At 27.3% G+C, this 17,335-nt stretch overlaps 1 protein-coding gene across 1 annotated transcript; it reads right to left on the minus strand.

The window, feature by feature from the left end:
• Positions 1-10,981: 10,981 nt before the first annotated feature.
• On the minus strand, positions 10,982-12,379 carry GO595_008332 (CAMK family protein kinase; the record flags this gene model as incomplete). The annotated part of the gene is made up of 1 exon (XM_067921895.1): positions 10,982-12,379. The coding sequence occupies one exon, from the start codon at positions 12,377-12,379 to the stop codon at positions 10,982-10,984; it is 1,398 nt and encodes a 465-aa protein (XP_067771477.1).
• Between the last annotated feature and the right edge of the window lie 4,956 nt (positions 12,380-17,335).

A 17,335-nucleotide genomic window follows, 5' to 3' on the forward strand; every position in this document is an offset into this window, starting at 1 on the left:
TAGTTAGTTAGTTAGTTAGTTAGTTAGTTAGTTAGTTAGTTAGTTAGTTAGTTAGTTAGTTAGTTAGTTAGTTAGTTAGTTAGTTAGTTAGTTAGTTAGTTAGTTAGTTAGTTATTGAGTTAGTTAGTTAGTTAGTTAGTTAGTTAGTTAGTTAGTTAGTTAGTTAGTTAGTTAGTTAGTTAGTTAGTTAGTTAGTTAGTTAGTTAGTTAGTTAGTTAGTTAGTTAGTTAGTTAGTTAGTTAGTTAGTTAGTTAGTTAGTTAGTTAGTTAGTTAGTTAAGAAATTGTTAATCATTTATTATAAAAAAAATTGGTTAAGCTAAAATGAATCATTTATCATGTGAGAATAAATTGTTTTATCGATTTTTATTGGTTTTCGCTTTCTTACGATAAAACAAGAATGCACTTCGAGTTGTTTGACTTTGCTCGGCAAACAAAAAGAATTAAAATATATTTATTGAGATATAAAATAATAAAAAAGTTATAAGATAAAAATATTGTGTAAATTAAAAATGAGTTTATTTTATACTTTCAAATGAAACATATGTTCCCCTAGAAGAAAAGATATATATTTATAAATATATATTAGAATCTAATAGTCATTACGAAAGTATAATAAATCCACATATCATGATTATTACCGTTGTGTTATTGTACCATCAATACAACAAAAAAATTAAAATATCTTTTGATAGACTAAATATATGTAAAAAATCATGATAAATAAAAACCCTCCCGAAAACTTGTCGACAAGAACGTATGATTCAACATGATAGACAGATTTTTGTATACCGATTTTATACATAACAGGGATATGTGAAAGATTTTTTTTTAAGATTTTCAATTTTATTGTTGTATAAAGTGCCTACCTACATGTATTCAAAAAAATATTCCATACATTTCAATAATCCAAAACCCCACACAACATTTAAAACAAAAAATTTTATTTTTAACTCAGAATTGAGTCAACTTCTTTACCTACTCTATTCACCAGATATTTCCCCCAGTAACTTCTATTTATTCGTTAAATTAAAAACAAATTTGGAGGGATGAAATTTTGAAAATGAAAGCCAATTATTTGTATACATAACCGAATATGTAGGGAATATTGATCATAATGAATTAATGGCTGTGATTGATGAATGGATAATTTGTCTTCAAGAAGTGATAAGTACAGGGGGTGAGTGCATATCAAAATAAAAAAGTTAATTTTTAATTAACTATTTTGCTGTGTTTCCGGGTCTTCATTATAAACCACTATATTCCCGCTGAAGTTGCTAAAACTTATTTATTTTTAATTATTCTAATTACAAATTTATATGATATGAAATCTTAAATGACCTCAAAATAGCAAATAAATTCTTCCTATAACACCATTCATGAATATACAATTTAGATAAATATATATACGGTATATTCTTTGATATAAACTATAAGATCTAATGATAGTGTTTGATCAGATGAATGTGGAACAAGGAATAAAACTTTAATTTTTTTCCTTTTGCATTCTGTTAAAAAAATTAAATCCTAATGTGAATGTAATCCATCCAAAATCAATCGTGCATTCCCCCCTCATAGTTCATTCATTTTCTTTTTTGTTGGACATGGGAAAAATATTCCATGTGTAAATTGAATGAAAATAAATTTTAAATGTGGTATTTTTTTACCACCAAAATTGACATAGACTGTATATCGGAAAAATATGAAATTTCGACAGCTATAAATATACAACCATATTTTTCATTTTATATTAAATTACTTTTATCAAATATGTCTAAGAACTCTCGGAAATAATGGTGGCAACTTTTTGAATCGAAAAAATTTAAAAAAATTCTTTCGTACACAATTCTCGATATCGTTTTTTGACATTTTTTATGTTTCAAATTTTAAATGAACAATTACTAGCTGAAGCTGACACAATATCATCAGCAAATGTTCAACTGGAACAAAAAATACATATAATGAAATACCTATTATTCCGTGTTTATTCAAAAATGGATGGCTTGATGAGAATTATAAATATCCATTTCCAAATTCTAATCTAAAATAGCTTTTTAGGACAATTTGATGATTGAATTTTAATGAAGATAAGGTTCAAAATAGAATATTCGAAACAGGCCTGTTTGAAAAATAATATTTTAAATTATCAAAATTACCAAATAAATTATCTTTTGATAATTGTTCAGTTATTCTAAGTTTAAAATTAATAAAACATTCAGTTATTTGCGAAATCATATGATCACCATGTGTAATTCTTAATCTAGTTTCTTGATATTGATTAAAGGGAGCATTTTGATCATGACAATCTTCAGTTCTTAAAATGAAGTAACGGGTACCATCATATTGAGCAATTAGATCTTGAAGACGATCAAAATAGTGCACTAACATTACCTTGATCATCTTGTTCATTTTTATTATATTTTATTATTATAATACATTTATAAAATGAAAAAAATATTTTCATTATTTTTTTAATGGAGTGGGGTTCTTGGAACAAAATTTGAAAAGTTTTAAATCTGTTTATTAAGTCCACTTTTTCACGTATTCCTATCGTCGTACAGCCAATTTCGGAGATAATAAAACATGAAAATATCAAAAAGATTTTTAGATTATCAATTGCTCAAAAGTCCTTCGTTAGATATTGACCTTTATCTCCCACATCCTTTGAAGAAATATTCTACTGAAGATGCAATTAAAATTTCCACTATTTTTGTTAGCAGTTATCCAAATGCACCCAAAATTGATCTTCCTAAAGAAGTTCTTGATTGGGTTCTTATGTGCTATGCGTATTCACTTCGTGTTGAAGATTATGATAAAAGATATTATCTTAAAGCATTTAACTATTATAAAAGTGCCATTCTCATGTTATTAGTTCCAGGCTCTAATGGATTTCAAGAAAACAAGAAAAAATATCTTGATATTTGTTTATGTCATTTATCTCAAATTTTCCTTAATGAAGCATTTCTCAAAGAATATAACCATGTTGTCACCCCAACGTTTCTTAAATCTTTTCAGAAGTTATCACCTATTTCATCAGATTTCATATTATCAATAACAAAATTCCTTATATGTGGATGTTATGACCTTTTAACAACAGATTTACAATGCGAAGGTAAAGACGAAGTTATTAAATGTTTTCAAGAGAACATATTAAAAATTTTTACAGAAAACAACTTCGATTCGAATCATGAATTTTTCTCACAAATTGATTCAAATATTGATAAACTTCTCAATTTCAGTTCTTTTCGGGACGATTGGATACAAAGTTTCAATGGTTTATACGAATCAAAAATTAACGATAAAGAATTTCCAGGTTGTAAAAAACTTGTTCTGAACTACTTCATAGAAAAAATAAATGGTTTTTCAAAATCCGAAAAAGACAAAGCATTTACTAATGTCATTTCATTATGGAAACAAAGTAATAAAGGTGAAACACGGGCATTTACCAAATGGAAAACTGAAGAAATTAAACGCGATTACTTAAGTTGGATTTCAACAGATATACCAAATGAAGGGAAATATCACCCGTTATTTGAATTAATTAAATATGGCGAAGAAGAAACTGATGGCAAACTTCAAGAAATAGCAAAAGAACACATTTCCTTACAATTATCTATAGGCTATGGCGAGGAGACTGATTTATTTTGGTATTTACCAGTTTATGCATATGACTTTTTAATGTCAAACCACGAAACATTATCCAAATTTGGAATTATCTCATTTTCAAAACGTTATTCAAAAATTGCCAAACCCAAAGACATTGAAATTAATTTACATTTATTATATTTAGCAAATTATGTTTGTAGTATTAAAAAAGATGATATTAATTATATTTCTAAAATCACCAAAATATTTAATCGATTATTAAATGATTTCCCAAATAATTTAGTGTTATTAGTTCCAACATTATTTTTCTTCTCATTTTGTCAACGAAATGATTTGTTTTGGTTTCATTTTAATCGTTTTATAAACTTTGAACCTGATGAAACATTATTTGTTAATAATTTTAATTTTGATGAAGAAAAATCGAAGAAGTTTTCGAATGAATTAACAAGTATTTTATTGTTATCAAGTTTATTAACTGATTTTCGTGATAAAGAATTTAATAATGGAATTAACATTGTATCAAACAAAGAGAATTTTTGGAATATAATAAATTCATTAAAATTAACATTTAATGATAAACTTCGTTTATTATTATCATTATATATATTTTCATTTAAAACAAATCGATTTATAAATTTAGAGTTACCAAAATTTTTAAAAGAGATAAATACAAATGAAAAGAATGAATCATTAAATCAATTAATACAAATGTGTAAATTGTCAGTTGTTACAGGCGGTAAAATCTTTAAATTTAATCCCAACTATTCAATCACTGAAAACACAAAAATGTATATAACAAAAAAAGATTTTATTATCTCTATTCATAATGATAATCAAATAATAATTCGACATGCTTTAGGTTTAACTTTATTTAACATCAAAGATATTACTAATTACTCAAATAACATATCAAATATTAATTTAGAGTTTAATAATTCAACAAAATTTAATCCTTTTGGCGAAGATTGTTTTAAAGGTAAAATCGATAATTTATATGAAAATTCGTTGGATGAAATGGAAAAAATGTTCGAAGCTGATAATATTAATAATGATTTCATCGAATATATTGAACCAGAACAAAAAATTCCCGTTTCTGTAGCTCATTCATTATTAATTAATACTGGTTTCATATCATTAAATTCCGAATCGTATATTGGGTATCCGATATCACCAAATAAGAAAAATAATATCGACGCACTTGATAGATTGGAATCGAAATCGATTTTGGACATATTTATATTCCAATTAGTCGAAAAAAGTAATAAAAAATGTGAAATTGCTTTCAAGGAATCAAACGAATTTAAGAATTTCATCGATAAAATTAACGTAAATATTCATTCAGATATATTCAATTATAAATTCCAATCAATTCTTTTCGAAAGACCTTTACGCGATTATAAAATTGATCAACAAAATTTGGGATTTATAATACTGTTTAATGAAACTGGAAGATTAGCGAACTTATATTCGGGCGATTTCGATTGTTATGGAGTAACAATAACTATAACCCCGTTCCAAAAAGATATTTATCTTTTGGAAATTTTGTTGAATGCAAATTCGGTTTTAAGTTGCGGACAATTAAGATTTTATTTGCACATATCGCAGGTGGGACAAGTGTTGGCAATGTTGTCCGTCCTTTTCATTACAAAATCGCCAAAAGAAGCAAATTATGATAAAATTAAAAAATTGACAGCTAAGTTCTCTCAAAGAAAAGCTATGATTCATGGAATATATGAAGGTACAACAAAAGAAAAAAGAGAAATAGCGCTGGAGTTGTTTCATCAATTCGAAATTTGACTTTAAAGTGATTGTTTCATATCACATTTCGTGTTTTCTATACTTTACTCAAAATAAAATCAAACGGTTATTTATGAATCTTTTTCTATAAATTGAATACTTTACATGAATAGTGGTACTATTTTTTAAAATTTTTTTATTACTTCTTTTATATATTTAATTCCCTTCCTTACTGACTTATTGTTTGATTTAATTATTGATTGTTATCATCCTTCTGTTTGGTAAGAAAATTTTTAATTACTTTAAATATTATTTATATTTTATTATTTAATATCAATTTTTATTTTTAATTTTTATTTCATCTTACATAGACTTTGATAACAACAACTAAATTTCTAACAAAGAATGATCAATCACTTATGGTAACGATAAGAAACTTGATTCTACCCACGGTAATGTTACAGACTGTCAAAAAAAGGTTCCTCAGTCTAAAATAAATATTTCATTTTTATGAATTTGACAGAAATTTTTTTCAAATTCAATCAATTTATCTAGACATACAATAAATTATTTTTAAGAAAACTATAATTAATTATAAAGTAATCATATATATATCATAAATATTAATTCGAAAATGATTTGATTGGCTATTTATTAAGATAACTCTATTTTCGTATTTTTATTTACAATAATCTCTGTTTATCCAGCCAAACTCTTTCTGGGTGAATAGTGATTCATTATCACTTAAATCTGAGTTGTTATTTATATCTTCATGGTAATCCTTGCGAATAATTGCAATATTCGGAATAACTGATGCCTGAATCTCCAAACCAGCACGATAGAAAGCGTTTATATTATTTGAAGATATCGTAGCTTTCTACATGCTATAAATATTTCTGTGAATTACGTCAGTTTGGCTTCCTTTTTAATATGCTGATCTGCAAAATGCCTTTTCTTAATTAAACACGCCAAAAGTAACCAAGTCTTAAGGCTGGAATACATTTGTTGTATGTGGATAAAATGTAATTGCTCTAATATTGTATGAACCTAACGTTTGCAGTATTTCTTGACTCATATGGGAAGAACAATTATCCATTGAAATAATTGCATGAGAATCAGCTAATTTCATTGCATTTATAGTATTTTATTTGTATGAGATTATTGAATTTTTCAAATACTCATATAATATATTTGTAGTGACATAACTTTTTTCCTGATATGAATAGACAAAATCCTGATTTTCTCTATATCCTGAATTAAGTAGTTCTTCATCAAGAGTTTTTTAATTTGATATAATATGAGGAGGAAGAGCATCACCTGCCATAGAAATCGCTGCACAAATTGAAATTTTTTTATTTGCTCTTTTGATCGAAAACTGAACTGTTCTTCCATCGGATTCAATCGAAGCTATTACTCTTTTTGTTTTTCTGACTGCAAAATAGTCTGATGAAGCTTCATCAATATTAATTATAAGCTCTGTGAGCGTATTCTGAACAAAATTAATCAAATTTTCGATATGGACTTTTGCTGTCATTTTGGAAACTGTAAGCCTCTCTTCTTCTTGTGGGTATGCTGTGCATGTAGTGATTTAATCACTATGCTTATTAATAAAATTTATGTACCATGATCTTGAAACGACAACATTGAATTTTTCTTGAATTTCGCACCTAAGTTGTTTAGGTGTTAATGCTTCATGGTTAGCTGCATTGCTAATAATTTAATTTAATACCTCATTCTCTTGTTCCTTGGTTAATATCGGAGGTCTTCCTGGTACTTTTTTGTTTTTGAAATTTCTGATATGTTTCGATAAATTCGATTGATCAACCAAATTATATTGTGCAACACGTCGTATTAAAATATTTATATCTAAATCTTCACGTAGAATTGAAAATAATTCAATTGCTTGCTCAATTCGAGATTGATAATCTTTAAGCTTAAGTCTTCGAATCACATATCTAGATGTAACAACTGAAAGTACTTATGAAATATTTTTAAATAATGTTTCGTCATCTCGCGGAAGAGCACTGTAACTTGTTTTCATTAAGCTTTAAATATTAATTTTTCTAAATAACGGCTTCCTTAGTAATTTGACCGATTTTGATAAAATTAAAATATCATACAATACATATGAATTATATATTAAATTTAATATTACAAACTTCATTATTAATCGAAACATATGAACTACATCAAAGTGATGAAATAATTGTTGCAAATTCTATTGAAGAACTTTCTGAAAAATTACAAAATTTCGAATTTTATCAATTCTTTTATCAAAGAATTTCATATGAGAATTAAAGCCTAAATCAATCTTTGAATTAATGGAAGAATTTCAACTTTATATTTATACATTAACACGTATGCCAATTAATTATGCACCACAAAAGGAAGAAAACATTGAAAACAAAGCTAATCATCTTAAAGAACAAATCATGAAATCATTTAAAGAGAAGATCATAATGTATAAAGGCAATGAAAATGATAAAAAATAATAACGAAATTGAACAAGAAGAAGATGAATGTATAGTTTGTCATGAAAATTCAGATCAACCATTATATTCTCCATTATTTTTATTATGATTCATTCTTACCATTGATAGTTCAATCACAAAATCATAAAGATGCATTTATCTATATTTCTAAATCATTTTTGTATATGTACACATACAATGCATAAGAATTATTTTTGTCTCACGAACTAAACGATGTTCAATTGATCGATGTAATCGTAATAGTTTATTGCCTAAAATCCCATTTGCATATGATAAAAACAATGAACAAATTCAACATATAATAATATATATAAAAGATTTTATCAAAGAAATATTTCATGATAATTTCGAAGAAGCAGTTATATAATTATCATCGGAAATTATATTATTAGAAAATCGATTTTCTAATTTTTTTAAAATATAGTTTCCAAGTCTTTTTTATATAATATAACAAGGAATGATAGTTATTGATTATGAAATATCAAAGAATTATCCATTTCAACAATATTTAAAGTTTTGTCTACAACAAAAAATAAGAAATATTCAAAAGATTTAAAAATTGAGCTTGAAAATTGTTACTAATATATGTTAATATTTTTATTTTATATAAAGACATAATATATTTGAAAGAATATTGGAATTTATGCTAATCATAACAAGCAATCTATTAATCATCCAGACTCTGAAATTTCAGAATCTTTAAGAAAATTACCAAAGCAAAAATTGATATATTCAACATTTAATGTTTAACAAGTTTTTGACAAATAAATTCAAATTATTTTTTCATAAATTATTTCGAAATCAATTTTTAATCACAGAATTGAAATAAAAAAAATTTATTAGGTCTGAAGATATTTTTACCTTTTTAAATGATTTATCACTTGTTGCGCTGCTTCACCATGACCTAATATATTGCGTAGCATTTTTTACTTCTTTTAATAACTTAAGGTTATATATTATTCTGTATCCGATTGCTATTACGTCGTGAATATTTCTTCTATTTATGTATAGGTTGAATTTCCTCGAGCAGTGCTGGCGGTATTGCCTTGCTGCATGCACAAATGCCATAATGAGTTCTTCGTCGATGTTATATTTCCCAATTAACAAGACACTCGCAGCAAAATTATTGAACTCGATCAGTTGCAATCTTTCTATATTCGTATCATTTGCTGCATAAAACATCTTCGCATAAGCTCTGTGACAATTACATAACGAAGTATACAAATGATTTGCATATTTTACATCTTCATCATTTTCGATGTTTAAACATTTCGATATATCTCTAAATGTAATTAAAATTTGTTCCAATTGTTTGCAATGTTGTTGTTGCTGAACATTACTTACGTCGAACATTGTCGCAATTGTTTGTATAACAAATGGTTGAACATCTCTTTTGTCAGAACTGTTCATCACTATGTTAAACAATGTAACAAACATTACGTCAAAGATTTGCATCATTTGCACATTACAATTTATGAATAATTGTTCTATTAAAATGGCACTTGCGTAAATTACTTTGTCGTTTTGTGCCATTAAGCATTGTTGTGTCAATGTTAAACAATAATTTATTTGTTCGTCAGTAAGATACTGCGGCAAACATTTGACTAATGCTGCGAAGCTGTATGACAATGTACCCAACTTTGCTGCTCTTTAATCAAATTTATTATTGTTTGCGAACATTTCTCAAATACTATTTCGGGTTCTACTTTATAAATGGACTGTAACGCAGTAGTTGCACGCATATGCGGAAGCTTATCACCGGGATCTTCAATTGAAACATCGTTAGGATCAATTGATTGTAAAATGTTAATGAAGATTTCGAAGTAATTTTCAATGACTGTTCGTGATAAATGTAAAAGATCGCATTTAAATGTCGGCCGATTTTGATACGCATATTCGAACTGCGCAAGGTCTTGCCAAAAACGTGATTGACACGCATTGATGCTCAGGGATTGCTCATGGCCATTCCTCTTAATACGCAATTGCTTATAATGCCCATAAAACTTGGCGAAAGTGGATAATATTTCTTAATGAGAAGAAGCATAATGTTATGAAGTGTTTCAAAGAGTTTTATGTTTGGTGTGAAAAAGTGACGATTGAATGCTTTGAAGAATTATCGAAATTTTTACTTCGGCATTGTCATCAATTATCTTGTCCGAAAGATGAAGAATGGTAAAATATATGGCATCACATGCAGATTCACGAACTTCAGAAATTTGATCTGGAATACTCAATATTTTGAAAGAGGCATCAAAAATGTTGGCATAGATTGGAATGTGCGCATCTGTTTTAAGCTCACTTTCAAAGTTGGGTAAATTGAGAATGTTAGAATAAATATTGAAAAAAGAAGTGAGAATACTGGAATTGGATGTGGAAAGACTACTGAAAATTTCTTGAATACCATCAACCCATTGACCTCCTTCAATTCCAAATATATAAGAATAAATTTGGCACGAAACATTTCGAATAACAGTGTCGTTTTCACCAATTGTGGTGGTAATTAACCTTTTGAGGTTAGGAATAAACCCATTAAGAGACCATCGATATTCTTTACAAGAAGAATATTTCGCGCTCTGGCGTTGCGGGATTTAATAAATATGATATAATTTTTGCTGAATAACGTCTAGTTTCATTCGGGTTGCTAGGATTTGCAAGTAAAAAACAAAATTTTTGGATATCATTTGGATGGTTAATAAGTATATCATTACTTATTGAATTTACTTGATCATAAGCTTCTCTATCAATAAGATTTGCAAGCACATATAAAATTTTACTGAAATTTTGTGCTTCATTCGAATCATGATTTGGAATAAGTTCTTCATATCCCAAAGTTTCATTAGTACCTTGTAAAGCATTAAGGTTAGAGTACATTTTGTTACACATCGATCGCAAAATCAAATCACCAATGGAATGATTGAAGCATTAAACGGTCTGGCCATTCAAATAATTATGTATCAGTCATGCAAAAGCTCCAGCTGAATATGATAAATAAACTACAGAAATGATTTATGTAAACTATTTAAAATTGAATGTGAGGAGCAGATATTTGAATGGGAATTTTGTACAAGCAAACATCGCAAAATGTTTGGCGCGGTAAAATGATATTTACACTAAAATCGAAATCAATTTTTTACATTAAAAACACATTCATGCACAAGGCTGTGGTACAAGAAAGCTCTTCTTCATATAACTCATTATGTCATCGAGGAGAACCACTCCAAGAGAAGGGTCCTCTTTCGCATCCAACACCAGTAGGGAGTTCGGCTGATCATTTTCTGCGTCTTTTTTGTCATAACATCCAAATTTGATTCGAACATCTGTACTTTCTTCTTCTTTTCTCTGTACTATGACGGGCGTCTTTGATATTGGCGAAGACACGCAGCATCTTTGTTTCATCAGATACTGATGCATCTTTTGGTATAATGTGAATGCTGATACCGGAAATGCTTGACATTGATATGTACTTTCCTGTGTTCTCGCTGGCATTGTGCTTGTTGACACATTTACTTTGTACGGATCATTAAGAGCATTCAAATTATACTTTTCATATTTCTTCTGATATAATGAATAAAAAAGTTTTTCCCTATTTGGTAATGGTGAACGTAGCTGTGCTAAGAATGAATCGAATGGTACACCGAGGACTTGGCTGAGCTTAGACATAAGGATTGTTGCTTCAGGTGCTTCGAGATTTGGTTCCACTACAGCTGAAAGAGGCTCCTTCTTCCTTCTCTGGGAGGAACGGAGAGCTGCGAACCCACGGGCTTCAGTAGCTGAAGGTCGATCGGCGGGATTTATTGATAAAAGTTTTGAGATGAGTGGTACAAAGATTGGAGGTATAGAAGAATAATCAACTTGGTGTGCTGAGAAATCATAATCCTTGCAAACTTTGAGGTATGGAAGACGTCGTGCAAATAAAGCATATAAAACTACTCCAACACTCCACATATCGGCTTTAAAACCATCAAACTCAGGAGTGCTGATAGCTTCTGGGGCTGAGTATTCAAAAGATCCGCGATTTCCATGAACTTTTCCATCAAAAGTTATTGATGCTAAACCAAAATCGCAAAGCTTTGGCCCTGTTGATCTTGACATTAGAATGTTCTCTAGTTTGATATCTCGGTGACATATTCCATATGAATGAAGATATTCAACAGCTGAAAGAATTTGATCAGCAATACGAATTGCAACATTATGTTCTATTGGTGACTTCCTTAGTAAACGACATAAGTCTCCTTGATCAGCAAATCGCATAAACTGGAAAAATTGTGAGTGTGAATCTGCAATTTCGATAACTTCAATAATAGCTGGATGATCGAGTATTGGTGCTAAAATTGTTTCATTAAATAAAAGATGTTTGCCATGTTTTGAATTTTGAAGCTTAACTTTTGAAATGATTTTGACCGCAAAAGGATTATTTGACCTCTTATGAAAAGCCACTCGAATCTGAGCAAAAGATCCACTTCCGATTCTATCCCCTATATAGTAATCATGCACTTGAAGCTTGGTTTGCTTAAGACTCGATATCATTTTAGGTTTAACTTGCATTCAAAAATAATGCTCAGAAAAAGTAATCATATTGAATTTAAAGAAAAGTATTTTGAATGTTTAATTTGATTATTATATTGAATTTTTTTGGGAGCAAATTCCCACAACAAGCTTCAAGATCGAACCTAATTTTCGTAATCTTAATAATAAAAAGCATTTTATACACTTTCTTCTCGAAGCACAACTCAATCCACAAGAATATAGTCAACAAATTTCATTAAAAATAATACAATCATAATAACAAATTTATAAATTTTAATCTTTTTAAACTTATAACGAAAATTTAAAATAGTATAGAATAAAGACATAACGTTTTACCATACGAATATCAAAAACATCGTGTTTTTGTGATTCTTCTGCAGAATGGTTTTCAATTTATAATCCAAGTAACAAACCCTTCTTTATATTAGTCACTAAATTTGTATAAAAATTATTGGATTTGATTTACTTACTATTTAAATTATCTTAAATTATGTCTCACTGCAACTTTTTATTTATATTTTATATTATAAAATGGAAATCTTTTCGAAATCATAGAATGATGGATATGTAGAAATTGTCTGCAATTAACCTAAAAACAAAATCTTGATATGAAAATGTTTTCGTTGTCATAAAATCTTTAAATTTTAATCTCTCAAATTTTCTGATAACTCATTTCAATTTTTTGATTGCTTATCTAGGTTTTCAATAAAACCGCTTTGTGGGGTTTAACGCTGTTTAATAAACCACACAATTAAAGATTTTCCTTTTTTTGAACTTCTACGATCTTTCTAAAATTGTTTTCACAATTTACAATAAACATACTTCTAAACTGTAATTATTGATATAGTAATTGTAAATTTTGGTTGAAATTTCAACAAATTCTAGTTTTTGCATTAAAATTATAAGAAAATTCGATAGTGAGTTTAGGCACAGCTTAAGGCTAGCCAATTTTGATTGCTGTATTTTGAGTTATAGATCTGATCAATTTTCCACATTTTTCATAAATTTTCAAAAATCCTTTGGAATATTAAATCCTTTCAAGTGCTTAAAGTAAGATTTTAAAAATCATCTTGGCTTTTATTCAATGTTTTGAGAAAAAGCGCTTTTCATACTCAAATCTTCTTGATTTAATTTAAAGAATATTAATACATTTTATATATTCTTTACACGTGTTGGCTACTTTAATTATAATAATTTTTGTTTTTTTAGTTTATATATATTAAATTTAATATTAAATTACCTAAAATATTTCTAAATTAGGTGAAGTTTTCTACGTCAAACGAACTTAGTCAATGAAAGCAATTGCTTTGGCCAAAAAAAAGTGACCAAATTTCAGGCACCCCGGAAAATTAACGTTCTCATGCAAACTAAATTTCTAAATTTGCAAAAAAAAGTTAAAAATACAAATAATAATACAAAGACTAAAATTTGCTCCAATATGGAATACCAACTTTCACTAATATGACCAATTATTGTATAAACATTTTTCATATTTTCTGGGTAAATTTTTTTTTTCTTTTTTACGTTCTTAATGGTATTTTCTTAAGGTAGATTTAATATTTCATTTTAACTACGTTCATGATTTTCATTTGTTTATAAATAAAATAGAGTTATTGAAATTGGGAATAAAAATTTTGAAATATATCAAGACAGAAATTATTTCAATTTTTAAGTATATTAATACTGTTAATAAGATTAAGAATGTCATTGCTAACTGATTGTACTGATTATGACATATGACTTATTTGTATTTTTGTTCGCATTAATTCATTTTTTATATTATTGGTTTTTTTTTCTTGATTTTAAATGAACACCTTGATGTCTTCCTTTAGCTTCTTATTTTTATTTTTCATAGTTTCATTTTTAACTTTTAATATTCTGATTATGATTGTGAATACCATTTCCACATGAATTTCGACATATATATTCATTGACTGTGTTTTCTGAGATTCCTTCATATCTTATATTATATTTTTTGAGTTCTCTACAGAGTCTTTCTATTATTTTTATAAATTATTATTCGTTTTAGTTTCGAAATCAACAAAATTTTATTAATGATTAACAGTTTCATGCTTGTAATCAACGAAAAAGTCATATGCTGTTCTGCAATCGGATTTTTTATTAGGACTATTGCTGTGCCACGCACTATGACATGTCATAGTATTAAAGAAGTGAAATCATGATCGGCAATTTGAATCAAAATATCCCGCCATTCATATATTATCATGTTGCACTTGTTGTTATTATACTTACATTTTATTGATGAAGATGCTTATATTCTATTGATTACTTTTATTATTTATTCAACTCATTCTTAATTTCATTATTTATGCCTTACAACACTTACTTTGTCACACGTCTAATATTTTTATTCATTTATAAATTCTATCATTCTTTATTTCCTTCTCATTTTAGAATCAAAGTTGTAAAATTGATTTTTTTACTTACTATGAATCATCATCATTTTTTTAATTTTTAAATATTCTATCAATTTTTTAATATATCTGGTGGCTGGATTTTATTATATAATTTCATAATCATTTGGTCTGCTACGCCAAATTTTCCACTTAACTCTACATCAAATGTTATGCCCATGGTGGATGGTGAATTATACAGACTGCATTTTCTATGTTTTTTGTCACCTGATGGATTTTTATATCGAAATATCTAATAATTAATAATTGTGCAATTTTCAGTCGAATCTTTTTATCGATGAATCTTACGAACTTGAATATTATCTTTTTCTTCTCTTTCTTATTGTTTTAGTTTTTATGTCCTTTCTTTCTTGGTTCTGCCATAATTATACCATTTTCTACATTAATTGGTAATAAATTTACCGATATCAATTCAGATAAATTATTGATAATTTTATCATACATTCCATCACTAGCTATAGATCCAATTTTTGCTAATAGTTTAGATAAAACTAATGTCTTCATGTATCTTTTTTGTGAATCAAATGATATTAAATTTATGTGAAATTTCATTAGCTATAGAATTATTTATTGGTATATGTACTGTATTAACTAATAATTCAAGAGATTCTTCATTAATATCGAAATTCATTTTGATATTATCATCATTAATAATAATCCAATGTATTATAAATTAAGTTTACAGGATATGTTTTAAGCTTTTCGTTAAGTAAAATATCAATAATATATAGACACAGATACCCATATTGCGTATCTTAATTACATGTACAATTCACATATTGAAATCAACAATATTTATATCTTCCATATTTTTACAATGCTTAACAATTTCTATATTGTTATTCGCTTTTACAATTTGAAAATTTTATAGATTTTTGAATATTCTTATATATTTTTAATATACAAGTTTTCGAAACCTTATTTTAGATTTATATTTAGAGGAAATTAACAGGATTTTGTTTTTTGGGATCATTATATAAATTATTTCTATATGCTTTTTTATGAGCATTATCAAATTGTTTTCTGAATTCCAATAATGTCAATTTTCTTCCATTAGATATATTTTGATTAATTTATTTATTGATTCTGCGACGCTAGACGATTATATCTAGCAGTAAATTTAATCTTTTAAATATGCTTTTGCAAATGATTCTTTTTCTTCATATAATTTCCTACGATATGATACAAATGTCGAATCTTTTAATGAGAATAATGAATTGAAAGCTTTATCAACTGTTTCCTCATTTCTTGAACACCATATTGTATAAAAATTATGCAAAGCAAGATAAAAATTTTTATATTTTTTTTTAATTCTGATATTTTTAGTTCTATATAAAAGTTTTTAATTTTATGCAATGCACATAGAATATGTTTCGGTTGATGCTTTTACTTTCATATAATCGATTTATATGCTTGATCCTCATCAATAATTATTGTTTTATTTAAATTTCTATACGATTCAAAAGAAAAAATATATTGGCACAAAAAACTTATTACTTCTTCGGTTTCATTAGCTACAAAAAATAAACCAATCGGAAAACAAGCCGACTATCATTAATAACACTAACTGGTATTGATAGCCAACCATCAATCAATTCTAATTCTGTGCTATCGAAAAATATAACTTCACCATATTTAAAGAAATTAGCTTTTTTGGGAAAAATATACTTAATCACCAGTGGGGACCGTCGCTCGGAAAAGTGAAAAATAATTGTTCTACTCCACTTCGTTACGTATATACTTGGGGATGCTTCTGGTATTTATGATGCTTCGATAATTCCTTAAAATTTCAGTATATATCCATAACATATAAATATTAGTATTTATCCATTGTCATGTATATTAAAATGAATTCATATGTTATGTGTGTTAAAATTTATTCATTCCATAAATTCATAATACTGACTTTATTCATATGTTATTATTTATTTATTATAACTTTACAAACTTTTCCTTCCTGCAGATATTGAGCCATTCAAAATTTTTAATTCTCATCAAGCCACTTTTTGAAATGAAAAAATTAAAAAAATTAATTTCGTTCACAATTTTCAATTCAATTTAAAAATCGCAAAAATTTTATTGTTTATATAGAAAGTGCCTCTGAAATTTCCATACCAGCTCTGTTCATGTCTACTGAAACATATCGAGTATATGCAGAACTTTTCCACCTTCCATGGGCTTTTATGATACAATCATTAACATTTTTTAGTGAGGCATAATATGCTGCTCCTCTACGAAAACAATGAAATCCATAATTTTGATATTCTTCAACTCCAGTAGTCCTAAGTGCATAAAGAAGATGAGCTCTGAGTGTGGATTGAGTTCGAGATTCTATGTGATCATTACTAGAAATTAAGTTCAAATAATTTATAAATCGGAATGGGCTATAATCTGTCTTATTATAATAAATATATGTAAACGTACCATTCCCGAACTGATCTGTTGTAGAAGTCTGTATGTTTAGTTTTATTAAGTTTTCGCCTTCGATTACAATATCGCTTTTTTTAAGGTTTAGCGCTTCACTTATTCTGAGCAATGC

This window comes from Histomonas meleagridis (genome assembly GCF_020186115.1).
Source record: "Histomonas meleagridis strain 2922-C6/04-10x chromosome Unknown contig_67, whole genome shotgun sequence".
NCBI lineage: Eukaryota > Parabasalia > Tritrichomonadida > Dientamoebidae > Histomonas > Histomonas meleagridis.